At 32.1% G+C, this 20828-nt stretch overlaps 1 protein-coding gene across 2 annotated transcripts; it reads left to right on the forward strand.

Annotated features, from left to right (window-relative positions):
• The first annotated feature begins 1009 nt into the window (after positions 1 to 1009).
• Positions 1010 to 20781, forward strand: LOC148233594 (uncharacterized). Of its 2 annotated transcripts, XR_015810421.1 has the most exons (4): positions 1010 to 1498; positions 19468 to 19654; positions 19886 to 20148; positions 20214 to 20781. XR_015810421.1 is itself a non-coding variant. In XM_088189998.1 (3 exons), the coding sequence occupies exons 1-3, from the start codon at positions 1135 to 1137 to the stop codon at positions 20091 to 20093; spliced, it is 759 nt and encodes a 252-aa protein (XP_088046124.1). In that variant the 5' UTR covers positions 1010 to 1134; the 3' UTR covers positions 20094 to 20781. The 2 variants fall into 2 exon arrangements, 1 of the variants encoding a protein (XP_088046124.1); XM_088189998.1 differs by having other exon boundaries at positions 19886 to 20781.
• Positions 20782 to 20828: the final 47 nt, after the last annotated feature.

Consider the following 20828-nt stretch of genomic DNA (forward strand, 5'->3'; position numbering starts at 1 on the left):
CGCCATATAATGTGCTACCCTCGGCCGTCTTTTGGCCATGGTAAATATATAAACAGCCCTTCATTAGAAGTACAAAACGAATGTTTATTAACGATATTAGAAAACTAATATTCGATTAGCTAATTAATAAAACATGTTTATGTATTATTTCTACCTTTGTTGCGAGAGACTCCGCAGAACTGATATAATTTTGTAATTAATGGTAAAAACTAACACCTTTATAGCAAGTCTATTCTTCATATTAAAAAAATGATGATCAGAATTAAGTTTAATTGGTTTACAACTCCAATATTTATAAGATTTGTTCAGTTTTAAAATATAACTACAGATGTCACTTTTATTATAAATTTTGATCAGGTTTTATCGTAAAACATGCAAATTTATATTTAATATGGTATTGTAGTTATGTAGTTCATTTGGACGCGAAGATGGAAAGTTTAATATTTTTTTATAGAAAAATCTAATAATATTTCAGAAATTTTCGGAACCATTTGCCGCACAAAGATAAAATATAAGATGTGCTTTTTGCTTAATGTGAATTCGAGGAATACTGCAATGGTATTTTTTTATATTTATGAATATAAATTACTGTTTACTTGGCACATATTTAGAAATTTATTATAGCAATTCGATTTAAGCACATTTTAATGGGAGTTGGATTAAATTGTTAAATATAAAATATGAATACATATTACTGTTTTTGTCTTTTATTATTTTTAAATATTAATCGCATGAGATAAATTCAATTAATTCTTTTGTTGAGGTATCGTTAATACATATTTATCATCGTTACCTATATTTATTTTCAATTATTCCAATCCACACGCGTCATTGGTTAAATGCTTACGACTTTGCATAAATCTTTATTGGTAATGATAAGTTTATTAACCTTACTATAATAATTCGCGATCGATTACCGGTTGAAACTACTCCGAAGCTCGTTATCATCAATGGGTACGACTATAATCGCTTAATCGCAATAATTTCTCTCGCCAACGAAATCGACATCAGTCGACTCGCGTCTGGGTTTAGCGCCGCACGCGTTTCGCCCTCAAGCGCTAAAATAGCTCAGAAATTAAAGGGGTGAAAAAGAATGCAATTTTATTTTCGAATCAATAAATAATATTAGCAAGGATGCCTCGAAAAAGTTCCGGTTATTGGACCGCGATGGATTTAGGCAGCGAAGAAGAAAATCCCTCGGGGAGAGTTTACGTAGATCCCTGGGATTTGGAGAATTACGCGTTCATGAGGAGACATTTGGAAGAATCGAGTGGCGTTAGAAATCGGGAGCAGGATAACAGAAGATCTTCCGTTTTGCACCAACGGACTCTCCCCTCGGCCGATTCTCCGACGCTGTTTGCGGGAATCGACGAGCTCGACTTCCATAACGATAATTTCGAAGTGCCTTACGACAGTCTTCACAGTCAAGGAATATATTACCAACATCATTATGATGAATTCGGACAGGAGAGGAAGCTCATACCGCGACCAACCACCGGTAAGTAGCTACATAAGTTTTGATCTATTTTATACCATGTGCAATATAATTTTGACGATTCGAAAAACTGCAGCGCGTACTGGGTTTGAAAAAGTTTATTTTTTTCATATTTTTTTTATAAAAGGCTTAACTAAGCTTTTTTTATTTACGGAATTCCGCATGAGTAATAAATAACTCATTCCGTGGTCACAATTTAATACGTTAAAATTATAAATATAATAAGTAAAAACATTTTTCTTAAACACGTTCATTTTTACAGAATTTTTATGTAATAGATTTAAGTAAAATGTTTTTATAATTTTTACAATATTGAAAAAAACAGGATGATCTAATTAAATTTTTCTATATTGGCAGCACTGTAAATCAGACAGCTGTCAATAATCACGCGTATTCAAAGTGTCCAATGTTAGTTTGCAAAAACACATTTAGAAATTTACCGAAAGATTATGGTAAATTTCATCGTCCTACTGATCGAATCTATTGACCGAAAAACAAATCGCAGTGTAGTGAAAAAATAGACTGGAAGCGTTGGAGATAGTGTAAGGTCTGTGCATCATTATGACGCTCGTTCAGTCGAGAATATTGTTGCTATAGGTGAAAGTGTGACCGAAGACCTATAATTGTCAATTCGTCGGGATTTTTTGGCGCATTTTGCATCTGGACTTACACTTACACCTGTATAAAGTGTCTAATTCGTATCAAAGGTTGTGTTGAACTTTTGTATCTTGACCAGTCGGTCGAATATACAAAGCACTTGGTTGTCTCGATCGATTCAGCGTAACTCCGCTTTGTGCAAGTTCGGCTTAACTTCTGTTATTCCATTTAGTAAGCGAAGTGATAGTTTTGGATAAAGTTCTGGAAGAAATGACTTATATACTCATAAAAAATGAGGGAAGTCAAGTGTCGTTTCCAGTCTTCGACCCTTTGACCTATGTTGATAATTTGGGGTGGAACTAGACTCTTCGTTTTTGTCTAATACTGATTTCATCAGATATTTGCCTTTGATTATTCTTTGAAATGCTGTATTTGGTACCCGTTCAACAGAGATATTTGGCATCGACCTGAAAAAGTAGAATCCCGTTTTTTAGTGTACTTTTGAACCGTTAATTAAGGTGATCCGATTTTTAAAATATCAGAGGAAGACACTAAAAATAAAAAAGCCATCTCGGAAATTTTTGTTCAAAGAGGAAGAAAATTTTTTGTTTAAAATTAATCTCACAATTTTTATTTAAGGAGGACAAATTTCTGCAGGAGCTACAAAATAAAAATTTGTCATTGAAAACAATTGTTCAAAAGCCATCTCAGAATTTTTTTGATGAAAAACTTTTAATGGAACTCAAAATAGGTATTTTTGGAATTTCTTGTTCAAGAAGTACAGATAAGACCATCTTCCTCAAAAAAGGACGTCTATGTTAATGGACGTCAGTTAAGAAAAGCACATTCATTTGCTTGTTTACTCTAACGAAAAACTTCATTCGTGGAACAAAAATATATTATCTAGTTTTATGATCTCTTTTAACGGGTCTTGCGCGCCTAATTTCAGCGTAATAATTGTGGGTGATCTAGAAAATTTTACATTTAAATTTGTAAATCATTCGCAACAATTATGAATGGTCCTACAGAAATAACATTAAATTTATTGTTTTTTTTTTAAACCAAACTAATAATACGAATGTCTTGATTTATTGTATATACGATGTATTTATATGTATATACTATCTACATATAGTTTTATTTTTATAGATAATGTATACATTGCTTATATGTATATATTATCTATAAAAGTCTAGACGGTCATATATTCAAGTACAGTAGACCCCCTAACAACACGGTAAATTGTGGGCGTGCTATTTGGGTGCGTGTATTTGGGCGCCTAGAAAACGCTCATACATTTTTTGTAATACGTACGAACGAATCAGGCGCGTATGGTGAGATATCCTTCCTGATACACAAAGTAACGGACATCCAAATAGCACGTCCCCAATTTTCCGTGCTATTGGGGGGTCTACTATATAATCACATTTTTCAACAAAAATAAAATTTAATTCAGGTTAATATATAATGTACTTATACATTAATATGTATGTGAATACTATACGGTTATATATGCGGTTGGATATACAGTGATATAAACACGTGTTTCTAAAATATGTATTATTATTATAATAATCATATTATCGGTTGGCTTAAATATTTAGCTATGTTACTTTCACATGCAAGATTTATTGTCGGTTAAGCTTTCTATAAGATGATTTTTCAACGCGTAATACCGTCATATATTTATTTTTTGAAAAACTAAAAATAAATTTACGCATTAAAAGTTTAAGATGTTATTTTTTATAGATTGATGATTGTATTAAATGCTCTTTAAATAGCCATACATGATTAAAACATGTATAAAATGAGTTACAATTAATGTTAAATTATTAGAAAAAAATTCATAAATTTGTGATAAAATAGTGATTATTGATAATTTTTAAAGAACGTATCTCTGATATAAAATATAATATACGAAGGGCTTGGATGTTAAAATATTTAACTTAAAAGCAATCTCATGTTTATTAATTTTGCAAAGAAGTTTTCAAACATTCAGACTCTTTTGTATCTTAGCAGTTTTAAAATATACCCAATTACTAATTTGCTTAGTTGTTTCTTTGTAATTCACCGATTTTTGTATTGCAAGATTTACGTAAGAAACGCGAAAAAAATACAAACATTGTATTGGTAAATCGAGCGTGTCATCGTTTGTACTAAGCTTGTGCAACTCGATCAGAAAGCATAACATCGAAGAAAGTAAATTATATATTTCAGTTTTCAGCAATTATTTAGTTATTAAATAATATATCATATTCAAAGTAATACATTTCATTACTGTCGTTATCTTCAACTTGATCGAATATGATCTTAAACATCTAGAAGATGAAACATAATACAATTTGTGTATTCAGTACAAGTAGGTTAAGTACAAAAAAATCACCTGTTTATGTATCGCACGTTTTATTTTACAATAACGAGTACAGATTAAATTACTATTTATTTTTTTATTTTTCCTTCGTTTAAAATTATACTGTTACATAACAGTTTCTGTTTTTGATTTTATATAAATTATTTGTAAGCTAGTTTTAATTAATAAATGACGTGTGGCCCTAACAGGTTTTTTAAAAGTTAAGTTCGTAGTCAATTAGGTAAAATCCCTGACTTCTACCTATCACGACTAATTTATTTATAATTAGCGATGTTATATGCTCGCCGAAATATATAGTGTCGTAGTAGTGGTTTATGTAGTAAAATAGCGGGAAAATAGTATTTTTTTAAATTTATATTTTATTCAAATTAGATGAATTAAAAGTATTCAGCTGTCTTTTTAGTGTTGTGCTCCCAAATGGATATTTTATTTTGAAAAAATTAAATAAGAGCAGAACGTTCCAAGCCTTCCATTTTTTTTTGGAATTGACTGGTATATAAGAAGCAACGAAAAACATATCAAAATCAAAAATATACGTGTTAATCATAAATATTCAATAAATGCGATTAAAAAAATGCTCATCATATTAAAATTACTATTTTTTTTTAAATGGGAGAAATAATTAAAAAAAAAATAGAATTAAAATTAATAATATTTATATGAAGTAAAAAATCATATGCTATCAATAAAATAATGTGAGGTTAAATATCTGCCGCATTCTGAATTAGTGTGTGTAATACACAGAGTCAAGCAAATTATTAGCAAAGGCACAATAGCATTAATAAATATATTGTACTTAAAATTAATATTGCGGTAGTTTTGGTCGTGAAGCGCGAAATTTTTGGATAATTTAGAAATAAATTGTACAAAATTATTAGTGATATTTTTGTATATTGCGCTCATTTTTTACCGATAGTTTTAAAATATATACGTGGCGCTTTTAAAAGTAGCCCGGAAGTCATTCATTAATGAATACTCGTCGATGCGCAATCGAATTTAATCACCCCGGGCGTTTAAGCAACTCGAACCGGCTCTAGAAGCACCTGACGATATTATGTAAAATAATATAATTTTATATCAATTTACTGCTTATGCAATAATCGAAATTCCTTTTTTATTTTGCGTTTTAAAAAATTCAGAGCATTAGTTCCGAACGTCGAAGGCTTTCTAGATCGGTAACTAAAGACGATATCCGATTCAATATCCATGGTTTTCAATTACATCAGATATCAGGTGATAAGATGTGAAATTGGAATTGGGCCGCTTTCATTTCCATTTGGGTTTGATCTATTTCTTTTTCAAATATTCTTGATAATTGTTTTTAGTAATTTATAACTAACTAACTGTTGCTATTCAACAGGGAATCGTTTTGAGAGATATGTGCATTAAAATAAATACTTTGTTCCATAAAACGAATTGTTTGTGCCTAGAGTTATTTATAAGGTGTTCAGTATTTTGACCAAAGCTCACTCGCACATAATCTGTCTAACAGTAATGCATAAACAAATTTATAATGATTGACAATCTCTGGATAGAAAAATTACTCAAGTGGGCTCTTATAATCTATCACCATTGTCTTGTCACGAAAGCTCGATTAAGATCTTTGATGGGCTATTATGTCCATCGTTGTGTGACGACAATCACCATATTAATAATGGCGGCCGTATTAAAAAAAATGGCAATGGAAAACTAAAAGGTCCACATCTCCATGAATATCAATAGCTAGAAAGCAAAATATAGATATTCATTAAATTAGGAAAATAAGAGATGTTGTACTTATATATGAATTTGATGCGCATGCGCGAGTCATCCTAACATTTTTTTAAATATACATAAATCTCTGACACGTACGTGTGTAAAACAATTGAGCTATTTTTCGCACGCGTTGTTTTATTGGCCTATTGTTCTGTGACTTTTGCTGAGAATGTGCGTAAGATAATAATATATGTATGTATTGTGGCCAAGTAGATAAACATACAAATAAAAAATAAACTTTCACAAACATCACTAAATTTACAAAATAAATATTTAATCATAGGCATTACTAAAAAATATCCACAATTTGCGATCTAGAAGCTTTAAAAATTATCAGTAATAATTAAAAAAATATGTGATAAAAATATCAGAAGTGGAATAACAAACAAACATTTAAAATCAAGCTAAAGAATATTTTGATTAGATATTGTATGTCTTCTGCCAGACTACTATTTATTTAAATTTGCACTTATATGATAAATATCTTGGCTAAGTTCAATAAACAGTATGGGGTCCGGAAAATTTATCGTCCGCAATTCACCACCAGCAATTAATCGCTAGCAGTTTAATCCGTGACAATTGAACGCTAGCATATTTTATTACCAGGCATTACATATAATTTATATAAATTTATTGGTCACTTTAAATTAAAAATTAGGTTTAAATGTGTTTTTTTTTACATTCTGCGCTTATAAACTAAATGCTTAATACTTTTTAACTGGCCTAAACAGAAAAAATATATTCATATTGTTAAAAATGTAACTTTCCTGTAACAGTTGCGAAACGTCCATTTGCTGCTCAAAACCAAACCTAACCTAATAAAATCCGCGTAGCAAAAATGGACGGTAAAGTATGCTAGTGATCATTTGTAGGCTATAAATTGTTTATGCGAGCAATTACCGAGCGTTCCCACTGCAATGGCGCCGACACGATTTTATTGCTTTTGACGTGAATTTTTTACTTCTGAGAAGTGATAATTGTTTTTGCGCACCCCTATTGAGCAAAATTCTATTTGAATATACTTTAACCAATATTCTCATATCAGAAGTCTGTAGTTATATTGATATATAATAAGTTCAGGCTAACTATGGAGCAATATGCAAGATACGACATCTGTCTGTACTTCTTCTTCCGCTTATTTTTCCCTGAGAGAAATATTTTAGACTTGACCTAATGAAAGTTCTGAAACGATAATTAGGTTTGGGTATGAACAGAAAATGAGCGTTTCGCAACTGTAAAATAGAGTTTTATAGACATTTTTTATTTATAGTATATAATTTTACTAGCGCCCATCTGTTAAATTATATTTTGCTTGTAGAAATATACATTTACTGGTGAAAATGTATTTTGACTTTACTAGTAATACACATTCACTTTAATAAATAATGATATGTATGTATGTAAATAAAAAAGATAAAATCGTGCAATTTTACTAGCACTTGCCAGATAAATAATATTTTACTGCTAAAAATATATATCTACCAGTGAAAACGTATTCCGATAAAATTTCACTGAAACGATATATTTAAAAAAATAATATTTGGGATTGATTTTTTTTTTGGAATAGCCCGAGAATTTTTGGTTTAGAATCAGGGACGTCATTTCCGCTTTTTAGAAAGGGTAGGGGGACATATTTTATGACGAATTTTAGTAATTTAACAATTCCAGATAAAGTGGTTAGGAATTACTAAATCTTTTTATCGTAGTATCTCTGAGTAAATAACGAAAAAAATACTGGAAATTTTATCGTCAAGTAATTTAAAATGGCTTCAAAAATATATTGGGCAATAAATAATTTTTATTTTTCTTATACTCATTTAGGGACGGTCCAGGGTGGGTCAATTATACGCAATGATGTCGCTATTTGGTTTTATTTAACATGGTATCGATATCTCCTTGATTCCTCCAAAATTTTTTCGGAGATGGTATTTGAAAAAAATCTAAATGACCGTTTTTTTAGCTCTTTTAGGAAAAAAATCCCAAGTGACCGTTTTTTTAGAGCCCGGGTGCTGAACATTTTCGGGCCGACTCTCAACTGATTGCGCTGCGGCCCACCGGTTGCAAAGTTCTGCTGTGTTTAACTTGCTCACTTATTTTTATTAGACTCGTATGAATATGTATAATAGTTAGAGGCGTATTTCAGTAGCATATTGCAAATTCCACGCAGTTTGCTTCCCAAACCTTTTCGAGCATACCTAATCGACATCCCCGCGCATAGCTTCTATTCTCCGTCGACACCTTTCTCTGTTAGATTGTTATCGTTATCAATTAAAGGCGCTTTGGGGAATGATCCGTTCACTTTCATCGTCGAGCCATATTCGCACGCACGCCGTGTAGAGCTGAAGCGAGACGAAAAGGAAAACAAACACCGCGAGATGAACTGCAGCCGGTCGAAGAAGAAGAAAGTTGTTCTTCTCGCGAGAAATGTTAATTTTCTAGCGAACCGGTCCGAATCTGCTGCTCTCCTCCGATCTAAGGTCTATGTTAATGTACGGACGGAAAGTGAAACCGGTGAAGCGACTATAACACCATAATCGACACCTACGTAACCCTTCAGATGTCCAATTACCCAATTACTACTCGCCTACGGTTAAAAACATATCCATGTATAATACACATGTGCATTTATTAAAAAAATATCTTGCCACAGAAGCTACTTCAAAGAATGTGAAAAAACGCATCACGGTGTAAAAACTTCTACCGTGGAGTATTTTTATTCCATCTATGGAGATTCATCTTCGGATTCCGATTTGGTATATTATTCAACCTGATCCTTAGTTTATACTTAAGCTTTTTTATTTGTCCCGCGCACAAAAAAATTTTAAATGACAGTTGAAAATTTATGGGTTGTTGACACCATCCCTCAGAAACTTCAAAAAGTGCTTCATTAAAAACACGCTACATCAAGAAGGCATTAAATAAATTTGACTCAAGATTTTTGTGTACATAAGTACACATATCTGTACATATGATATTTTTATAATTATGATAAGACTCCATTATACAATACAGCTAAAAATACAACAAAATTCGAGGTCACATATTACAATGAATTATCATAACTGTGAATCCCAATTTTCCGGCAATTTTTACTAATAATACTCAAATATCGAGACACATGCTGTGCATATAAAAACTATCATAATTATCGACCGTTATTATATTCGGTCACAAAAGTGGACTTCCGGTGTTGCCAGTGCGTGTTCGCGAAAATTGCGCTCCGAACGAACGAGACACTATCGTATTTTCGGCCACAACGGCGTTACTACCGACCATGCCTAGATTTCCAATTTACGCCTTGTCTTACAAAATGATTGTAATTACGCGTGCATTGCATGTCATATTTATGCTTTATCGAAATACACAAATAAAGAGACTTTCTATGTGTGTAAATCAAACTTTTTAAATGAGGGGGGATATAAGTAAATTTCAATAGTTGTTTTTATACTTATCATATCGATGGTTAGCTATATTTTTAACTACTCAATCATAAAATAATGGAATCTGACACAGCACTATCCCACGATTCATTTATTCGGTAATTATAGAACTATTTCTAGCTATTTGAAATTCCTAAGTCAAACATAATATATATATAAAAAAAACGAGTGGCTTAAAAAGTGTTCCTGGTCGATTACAAGTTTTGCACGCTACACCCATACTAATCAGCACCGATCGATCAAAGACATCTTCTTTTTTATATCCGTCGTGCAGATGGAATCGTAAAAAGGAAACGCCCGCTTCCTTTTTCGTATTTCCTCTGCGGTTTTCTTGAGAAAGTCGACTCAACATACCTCCGCTGTACAATAACCTCGTCATAACATTTTCCACGAATTTATTCAGCATTGACAGCTCTTTTTGACTGCAAGGTTAGTTCTATAAAATAGACAATTAGTCCAAAAATAACGGCTGGTTTCGCAATTTTATTATGATTTTATTCATTAGGCTCTATTGAAAAATACTTCAACAATGGGTGGGTTTTGTATCGTGAGATGTGTGCTTTTGTTTAAACAGCGATACCAAACCATTTTCACTTTGCGTTTCTAACTCGTGTAATATAACACTTAATTTTCTCTAATTTATAACAAGACACGTTAATCTCAACACGCACTTAAAATCCGACACTGTATGCTTAAAGTTATTTTTTCTCTTTAGATTGATCGTGGAGCATACATTGCTCTTTTTCGGTTTTTACAATAATATTACAAGCAAAAGTTAGTTGCGAGTGAAGTAATGAATATTTGATCAAACAACATTTTTACTCTCACATATTTATGACAATGTATATAATATTTGCGTTTTGCTAATTTCAAATCACTATTTTTTACATGTACACTTAGTGTACATCACCGGAGGGCGTTGATATTTTGTATCTTTTAAGATACAAAATATCAACGAGAAGAATAGAAAATTTTTTCATATAATAAAATAGCAAGTAGTAATTACTGGTAATATTTTTTGTCTTAAGAACTGAGATTTATCTGATATTGTGAGTAAAGTAAACTTTCGATCAGAGAACTGAGATTATTTAGCTATTTAAATTGCATTGTATTATTGATTAAAGGATTTTTTTTTTTTTTAAATAATATATTTTATCAACTATTGTCCATCTAGAAATAGTTCTTCACTAATAGTATACAGTTTTCTAAGTGCAATAAAAAGCAAATGACTCAATATTATTTTTTTGCAATGTTGGTTTTGAAAAACAATGTGTATTTAAGTGCTTGAAAATAATATAAAACCTTTTATCGTTTATCAAAGTGAACTTATAATATTAATGTTCTTGGGTTTCATAGCTACATTTGATATATTTTTCGTAAATCACGTACATTTAAAAAAAATTATAAGCATGGAGTATAGTATAGCCCAATAAAGGTATAGATGAGAGACGAATAGCAATGGATTCTCATAATAATGTAACAGAAAACGGTCTCAAACAAGGAAAAAATGTAGTATTTTCAAAACGTAGAATATCGTATAAAGAAATTTGATTATGTCCTCAAATATACAAAGATTAACAACCGCAGAAAAAAATATTGTGTAAAAATCCTGTATACTACAAGCTATGTTTTAACATATATTTGCCTGTCATTACCGAAATTTACAAAATTCTAATTTAGTGCATAGTTGCATGTACTAATTGTATTAACCCTTTCACCGCGGCAGATATTTTTGCTAGCCATTTATAAATTTATTAATATGTGGGGGGCATCTATTTATGCCATATATTTTTTAAATATTATGGTTCAATTATAATAAATAACCATATTATTTGGCTCAAACGTATAGGTGCCCAATGAGTAGTGGTAATTTTCTTGATGACTTCTATATAAGCCATCCTCGGTGAAAGAGTTAATAATGATAATAAAGAAGCTATGTAAATTTAATTTAAAAAATGTATTTAATACTTTGATGAATGGTTCAGGTTTATAAAAGGGTATATAGCACCAAAATATTTATAATAATTCGATTTACATGTTTTAATGATTTGTAAGGTTAAGCATTCATTAATCTTAATTTACGATGTAGGCTGATATTGTTATTTTATGTTCTCACTTGATGTATTTTCTATTTTATATATTTGCAAAGGTGTTTTTCACTTAACACATTAAGGTCCGTTCACGCGTTTTCGCGTGATGGGGTTTTAAGTGTAAAAATAATGTAACGCAGTTTGTAAAAATGAATTTATAATTAATTTTAAGCGTAGAAAAAATATCACCTTTTATCAAAACTAAGAAATATATACATTAAAAAATAAAGTAAAGTAGGATTAAATTTTTTAAATAGAAATATATATAAAAAATAGTTAAAAAAAATTAAACACTAATTTATATTATTGCTGCCATTTTATCATACCAAATTTTACTAAAAATTAAATTTAAAATTTGCACAATAAAATAAAATAAATAGTATTTTATGAAAGCAAAAGCAGTGAAAATTTTAATTTGTAAATTTTTTTTTGCAGTAGGAGACGCTAATATAAATTTAACTAATGATTTAGCCCAATTAAGCGTATTATTTTGTATTAAAATCTTATCTTTGTGGCAATTATATAATTTGACATACATATTAAAAATATTATTAATACTTTTTAAACCAAATATTGTATTTTTAATCAATATTAAATATTTTTTCATGAGCAGTAAAAATATATAAAGCTTTCGATTTATTTATCCTACTTATAATATATCAGCGCAAAGAGTAAGTTCGTTTTTAATCTAAAAGCAATTTAATACAAAAACGATTGTCCTAAAAATAATATAATATCACAAAAAACACAACTAGCATTAAATAGTTGTAGGCGAGCGTCTGTGACAATGTAACCAACTCATGATTGATGCGTTATCGGTGATTAATGAAGTGTTTCTAAAATGGCCAGTGGCTAATCCGCAGTTTGAATTATAGCGTTAATATTTCTGTTTTGTTCCAAGTGGCCTAGAACGCGTGGGATCTAAAAAAACAAAAATACCATTGTTGGTACTACTTTGTAGATCTAGATATGTTTTTTGTTTGCGTTAAATATGCGTTGTAATGAACTAAAAAGAAATCAAAATCGACGCGTTATGCTTTCACTGATTTTAATAATTTGTTGTAATTGTTCGAATGTACTAGATTCGGTTACGATACATGTCAAAAAATTTATGTTAAATATCATCTATTTTTTTAGCAAATAAATCAATCATAACGAACGTTGCCCTACGTTGAGCGTGACGGAAATTGCATCTACACCGGTGGCGGAACGCGCCTGTTAGCGTCGACGTATCGGTACGCCCTATGTTTGAAGATGTCTTACGATTACATTGTCAGAACAAAACTGTGCTATGTTTTAGCTTAGGATTCAGATGTCATCTGATTCTCAGAGTCGATCGTTAAAGGTTAACCACTTAAAATGGTCTATTTAAACCAGCTTATGTTTGTATCATGTCATTTTATGCTCTTTTCTCTTCGGTGATACATGATTTCGCATTTCGGTAGAGACCCACTTTTACAGTATTTTTTTGTTATAATTAATAATTTCATAAATAATGAATAACTAGTATTATTATGATAAATAACAGTCGGTTGGATATGAAAATCCATATATTAAAATCTAATATGGAAAATTGAAAAGCATAAGCTCCTATTAGAATTTTAATCGACTCTGTCCCCGACATATAAAATAGCTCTCGCTACGTTTTGGGACTTATGCGTCGATACGTGATCGAAAATCAAATCGCACTTTCTATGTACAATTAAACATCATAACATGCATACATCTAGACACGTTTAATAAAAATTTCACTATCGACCAATTACGAAACAGATGTTACGGCGTCCCAATTCTTTGATACATTAAGATGCACATTTTTGCCACGGGGTCGTTTCTAGATCGAGTCGTGCAATGAGTTGCTCTAAAAATGGCAATTATTTCCATCTCGATCGTACGTGACATGTATTCGAATTACAAATTAAATCAAATATGTAAGGCCGTAAAAAATTGGCATGCTTATAGCATATGTTATAAAAGATCGATAGACACTGTTTTATATTGACCGAATTATTTTCTTGTTATTTTTCCATGTACAAGAATTGTTAACGATTCAAAGAGTTGTAAAACGGACTCGTTTAAGTATTTTTATAATAATATGCATAAATTATTTAATTCCACGCTGATTTTAGATGTATTTTTATTTCTGGTTTTTTAGTTATTTTGAATTTTTATTCTTCTTAGTGTTCATAATATTGTGTAGGAAATACTTTACGAATTAGAAAGCATTATTTAAGCAACAGAGGCGCATTATGTATCAACCCTCGAGATAAATCGCTTTTCGTAAACGTAAGTCCTTTTTAAAGATGAAACTATATTGACCAAGATGTCAGCACGGTTAGATGCTATAAATTGTTACTATTGTATAGCAAGTAAGGTACAGTTTGTGTAATTATTATACATCTGTAATTCCTGCACTACACTCTCTGGAAGTTGGTCAAGGTTGACCAAGGACGGAGAATATAATGGGTTACTTCGGTCGAGTTCCGTCTAAAATCTCTCGAAAGTTGTCTGAGGCTACCGAGAACAGGAGGTAAAGTGGGGGTAATTCAGTCGACTTGAGCGCTTCCGAACATTGTCGGCAAACGGACCGAACTCAAAGCTGCTCTTTCGAGCGCGAGCGGTAAGATACTTCCCCTTTCGCTCTCTCGCGTGTTAAGTGACGAGAGTGAGAGTGATACTGATATGGTTTTTCGCAAGCTGAGATAGAACGAGTAACTCGGTTCAATTTCAATATGTGCGTAGGCGTTCTATAGTCAACACGCACGTCGAGCGCTGCATCGTGGTCACGTGGTCAAGTTATAATACCACATGCTTATCGGGGACTTCAACAGACTCTTACTGACATCTTTGAATATTTTAGGGCACCAAAAGGGATTAATTATATTTTTGATAGTATATTCTTCTAACAGATACCGTTAGTATATTTTTTTCATATAAAATTAAATAATTAAAAAATAATTAGTGGAACTTGATTTTGTTAAAAAAAATCGTTTCGAACATCCTTATGTATTTTCCTATATGGGTTTATATAAATGTCACACCATAACGAATTCTTATTTAGAATCGATGGCGACAAATTCTAGGATAGTCACAGATGTGGTATTCGTATTCTGAAGTATCATTTTTATGCCTTATGGCATTTTGCAAAAGCCGACAAAGATTTTGCGTAAATTGAATATTTACGACTGAAAAGTTTTCACTGATATTGTATTGGTGAGTGCCCACACAAACTTTTATAATTATCAGTAGCGTAATTTTAATAATATGACAATTTAAAAATTGTGACAGCTGACATATGTATATGACAGCAGCCGCCGTGCGTACGTCCGGACGGCATAAGATATTTGTGGCAATGTGGCCGCTACTCGGAAGTCGGCGACCTCGGCCGATTTCAGTTGAACTTCGGCTCGAACAACTTCCAGAGAGTGTAGTGCAAGCATAAAATCTAATTCTCTCTTGGGTTGTACGCCAGACTTCGGATGTCGTTCTGGATCAAGGTTGACGTGAAGAGAGAAGCTGTCGTTTCGGCCAATGCTTGGCGTAGCTCCTCTTGGTGTTAGTTCAATTCAGGAGGTGCTGGTAATTAAGTGAATTCTGGGAATATTTTTCTACTCTGGTTCCTCACGATTTGCGCGCTAATAGCAAATATTTTGAGGTGTAATTTATTTGTTTATTTCCGTGTTATTTTTCCGAGAATGCATTTTATTAAGTCATAAAAGTTTTCTGTAAAAGGTTAATGATTGATTTTGAGGTTATGTTAAAGATGCGTTACATCACAACGCATTTTTGTGATACAATGGAATGATCCTGACCGTCAAAAACGCTTTAAATCCAACAATCGTCACGGAATTCACAACACCGTCATTGTTCGTTTAAATTATACTAATTTATTCTAAAGAAACGACCGTCAAAAAAGAGTAGTGGTATTACGCGTTATTACGCACTATGTGTAACAGATTCCGCGATTTAATTACGACAAAAAATAATTATTATGTTATTTTTACATTAACACAGGGACACACCTAGGAAACAAAACTTGTAATACCAAACCTAAACGTTATATTTTTGACAGCCAAACAAGTATATAATTAATTCTTAAATAACTTGTTATCTGTTATCAGGTATCACAGACAGACTAGTTTTTTTTATTAAATGTCCAAGCATAAGTGGTTTCCCGTTATAGTAACTGATAATGAACATTGTTTTTTGTTTAAACTAATGCTACGTTTTCAGTTAAGTTACACTAGTGGTTTTCAATCTTTATAGATGTGATATTATTATAAAAACACTAACTTTAATGCACACGTGGTAATTCTCTTAGATTTGTAGGCTACATTATTTTTTATACGATACTTTTAAACAAAATCATATCAATCCGTGTAGTAAAAAAATCTTTATATAAAATAGCTCAATCACTATGTTGAAATTTTTTTCATTGCAAAGTATTATTCTTTCTTACTGAACGCCAATTGAAAACCTTTGACGGAATCTGAGTTTAAATGCAGATTTCTTTATGTGTTTAATGTATATACTAAGTAGTCTTAAAATTGTTCACATCCACCATGACCTACACAGGACTTTGTCCCGAGCAATTTTAAGAATAACATCGTTTCGCATAGCTTTTATCGCTCGAAAGAATGCCTGACATAATAACTTGTACGAGTAAGTAAGCATGCAATTTCAAAAGGCAGTGGAATTACACGCGCAATTTACCAGAGCGTCCTTTGCCCGCGTTTTTCTTTTCGTTCGATATTGCAACGATGCGTCTGTGACGCAAACTTTTGAGGATTTTTAACTTTCTAGCGTTTACGAATGTGGATTAACCGGTGTGCGAATTAACGGCGACCCGAATGGACGATTACACGCGCAGTGTACTGAAAAAACCAAGCGTTAAATAATGACCTGTCTACTACACACCTGATCGACAATGGCGCAATTCAAAGAATGAGGTCTCATTCTAATTATTGCCGTGTTGTGCGTATGAGCATTGGGAAAACATCATATTAATTATAGATGAATTCCATAAGCATAAAAACAATGCGTTGTTCTAGCGACTAAAGATATCTACATAAAATTCAAATACAACTTCAAAGTTAGTGTTGAGTATTTCAGATTAAACTCCTTGTCATGGTCACTGTCAATATCTGGCAATATATATTTATTAATTATAAATCTATTATTACAATATGATAAACTATAACAGGTAAACACAATCAATGACTACTAAGTCAAAATAAAAATCGTGATTATGGATGTTCCAGACTGATGAAAGTAAATTACTGTTGGACGTGATTCAGTACCGCTGTTTAGGGCTTTTCAGTTTTCCATTGTCTATCTAATGCGATGATTTGGAGTGTAATCAGAGTATTTGTTATTGTCTAATATGTATTTAGGATGTGGCCTTTTGCACTTACTGTAGGTACGAATTATTGCACTTACATATATTCGGTATATTACAATTTTTTATATAGCTGTTTTCTCAATATTAATTTAGTATTTTTAGTTACCTATATTATTTTAAATTATATGCTGTTTGGAAATGTATATGAAACTCAATAATGACAGTTGCAAAACGTCCATTTGCTGTTTAAATCCAAATCTAACCTAAATACCGAGCATTCATTTTGGCCCTAACAGTTCATGTTTTGCCCTACACTTATTTTTTTATACAAAATTTGCTATTGGCGTCCAGGATTTAACAAGTCATGTTCGTAACACACTTGAACATTTTTAAAAGAGTGCAGCCGATTTCGGATTTCCTCTACCTGCAGGAGGATCTCAATTCTTTATGGAAGTGGGATTGCCTGTCAGTGTAAATACATGTCACAAAATTTAATTTTTAAGGTCCTCGATGCCAGTGGAATACTTCTACCAAGCTGGAAGCGTAATGAGTCAATATAATGAATTGCGATTTGAAAAAGTACAATGTAAATTCCTTCGGTATACTTTCATTTTGGGACCGTGGAATACGTTTCATTATAAACTCGCAAAAGTGTTTATATACTTAATTAAACACTTTTGGATGTTGCTCAAAGGTATATCTGACTACCCTTCGGTGCTCAAGTAGCTTCAAATGTGGGCTTTGGAGGTTGGACATAGTTCTCGATCAGGTCCACTGTTCTTGCCTGTAAAATCTGGGACTGAAACACTCGCCAACTCTTCTCTGGCAAAGGCCATCCGACTGCTCAATATTGTGCATCGAGATATTGATATTTTCTACATATGAGGAGTTGGTTCAGTTCGAATGGAACAATGCACACCTGTTAAAGTGGTTTGTGACTGTCTATTTATCATGTTTTTAGTTATGCGTCAGCATTTGTATGTGAATATATCTATATAGATATTTGTATGCATTTTTAAATTGCTTTATATTTTATGCTTTTGGCGATCGTGACGCATTAGGTGAATATGGCACCCCGACAAAGCCACGCAGGACAATCCCGCGCCGACTAAGCCGCGCCATCATAGCCGCGCCGACATAGCCACGCAAAGACAATCAAAATTAATTTTATAACATGGTTTTTATTTATTAATAATTACAAATATATATAAGAAAAGGGAGGCGTCTCGCTACCGCTCGCGCCGACTTTCATTGTAGAACCAAACAACCTAACCTTTTTTTAATGATATTGTATTGATTTATTTTCATTTCGGTATATTTTGTAACTGTCCAGCATCATCCAATCTATGACTAACTGTTCAAAAAGCGAATCACTAGTGATAGAGCTGTCCACAAAACAAAATAATTAGAATTAAAAAAATCATTTTCTTTCATTTTATTCAATTTTATAATTTTGATTTGCGTGGCAATGTCGGCGCGGCTTTATGTCGGGGTTGTATTGCGCGGGATTGTCTTGCGCGGCTAAGTCGGGGCGGCTTAGTCAGCGTGGGATTGTCCGGCGCGGCTTTGTCGGGTTCCCGGTGAATATATTAGGTTACGATAGTCTTAATTTTAATAAATATATAAACAGCTTATACCACCACTTATGGACCTACTGTAGGTTCAAATAATCATAAATGCAAATTACCACATCCATAAATTTATTGTAGTTAGACTGTAAATGCGTACGATGATTCGAAAATCATTCTATGGTGTGTCGATATGTCGACACCGACTCTTTTGTTGACGGTTTGTTTTGAAAGTACATTGAAACCGATTCTGTTTAATAGATATACGCAATCAGTTGCTTAATGTCGACGAGAAAATTACTTCATGGTTAAAAGTATAAGGGACACAATTAAATCAGTCTTATAAGCTTTTTCCCAGTCCTTGCAACTATTTTTTTGCGAAGAATAACTATAAAATTAATAAATTTAAAAAAACATCACAAAAGCAATAAAAATATTCTACAAAAAATTTATATTTTTGACTTGTTCACTTATTCACGCCTACCCGGGTATTATGTATGCATATCGGATTTATTTTCATATAAATTTAGTGTTCAATATTTTCAAGTGTATTGTATTTTAATTATTTTATGGCAAGACTTTCGATCAATAACGTATTTTAGAGTGAAAGTTTAAAAATTGCTATTTTAATGCTCCTAATTATTGTACGTTGGTAATGTATCAGTAATAAGCTAATCTGTACAAAATGAAAGAAAGGTGATTGAAATTATCTTTTAGAAATTTTTATATATAACTTTTTAGTTATCATTGTTTCACTTACAAGCTCAATCAAAAATTGAAACACTAATAATTATTTCTTATCGGTTGCAGATACTGGAAGTTCTCTATCGAGCGGAAACGAAAACTACGTTTACACGACAGACGGCTTCGATCCGATGTCTCCGGACGCATCTCTAGTATACGTCTACGAAACGGCTACGAGAAAGAGGAAGATCGCTCTCCCGAAGAGCTCGAGAAGTTCTTCGTCTCAAAGCAGACCTATCATGAGAAAGTTTAGGTAACTGTTTACCTACCTGTGACTACGTGTAGTTCGTCCGATTCCCACAACACCATTTTTCTTTTCTTCTCTTCAACTGCACACAATAGACGCACGCAATTATTGCACTTTGCATTCCGTTACCGATCGACAACTATCAAGGCTGCGAAACACCATTAGAAATGCATTTCTTCATAAACGCACTCTCTATGCTTCTTCAGAATAATAGCACATTATTATTTTATTTTGCAGAAGAATCCGCAACATCGACTGCATGGAGTGCGGTCTTTTGGAAAGTTCCGGATGCTATGACAACTACGAGATGGACCTCCACACCGTACCTTCGGCTCAGCCGAGACCTCCTCCGGAAAATTTCGGTCTCAGCTCTTACGGTCATCTGAAAATCGACTATTCTTGCAGCTGGCACTCTCTGGATAAGCTCATCAAGAGCGAACAGTGAAACGGCGTCAAATACTCGTTTGGTATTACCGACTACCATTAGTGTCATAGATTAGGTTCGCAAAGACAGATTATATATTTTGCCAAGTCCAAAGTGTATTAATACTGTTCTATTATTTAGCAATTAAGCCAGTGTTTCTACAACGGAATCTTCCTGTACAGGATAGCATCTACAGTCGAAATTCCTCTGACGTAAACAATCGCTTTATGTGTGATCCTACCTCCTCACCACTATTTGACACGAACTATGAATAATATATAAAAGTAGAAACATCAAATTGAATTTTTCTGCAGGAAGTTGAACAAATCAAAACTTTATTTGGACCATTTTGAATTTTTATTGCCATCTTTAAAAAATTATATTCATAAAATAATTAATAAAAATGAGTAAAAATGTATTTTCGTGAAATTTTACTCCAAGGAGCAATACTCGGAAACGCCGAATCAAGTCTCCGATATTTTATTAATTAAAGAAAAACTAAATTTATATGTGTGTAGCTCATTTATAGATAAGCACATAAATATGCTAATTATAAAACTGAATCATTACTCGTTGCAGTGTTAAATGTAAATATTCATTTTAGTAATAAATGGTTTATAATATCTGATGTAACAAATTAAATCCGTCCTTTAAATTGTATCAAGTGTGTATAATAAAAATACATCGAAATGTATGAGTTAAGATTTAATTATATTTTTGTTATATTTTGTTATTATATTATATTAAAAGTTTTGT

Source organism: Plectrocnemia conspersa, unplaced genomic scaffold (assembly GCF_051122295.1).
Source record: "Plectrocnemia conspersa isolate PC_06_02 unplaced genomic scaffold, ASM5112229v1 ptg000008l, whole genome shotgun sequence".
In the NCBI taxonomy this organism is placed as follows: Eukaryota; Metazoa; Arthropoda; class Insecta; order Trichoptera; family Polycentropodidae; genus Plectrocnemia; species Plectrocnemia conspersa.

Excerpts from the sequence above, each read along its gene's own strand:
- LOC148233594 (XM_088189998.1), top strand. The coding sequence starts at position 1,135 with ATGCCTCGAAAAAGTTCCGGTTATTGGACCGCGATGGATTTAGGCAGC. Across the intron at positions 1,499-19,467 it reads CATACCGCGACCAACCACCG|ATACTGGAAGTTCTCTATCG; the intron begins GTAAGTAGCTAC and ends TATCGGTTGCAG. Across the intron at positions 19,655-19,885 it reads CCTATCATGAGAAAGTTTAG|AAGAATCCGCAACATCGACT; the intron begins GTAACTGTTTAC and ends TTTATTTTGCAG.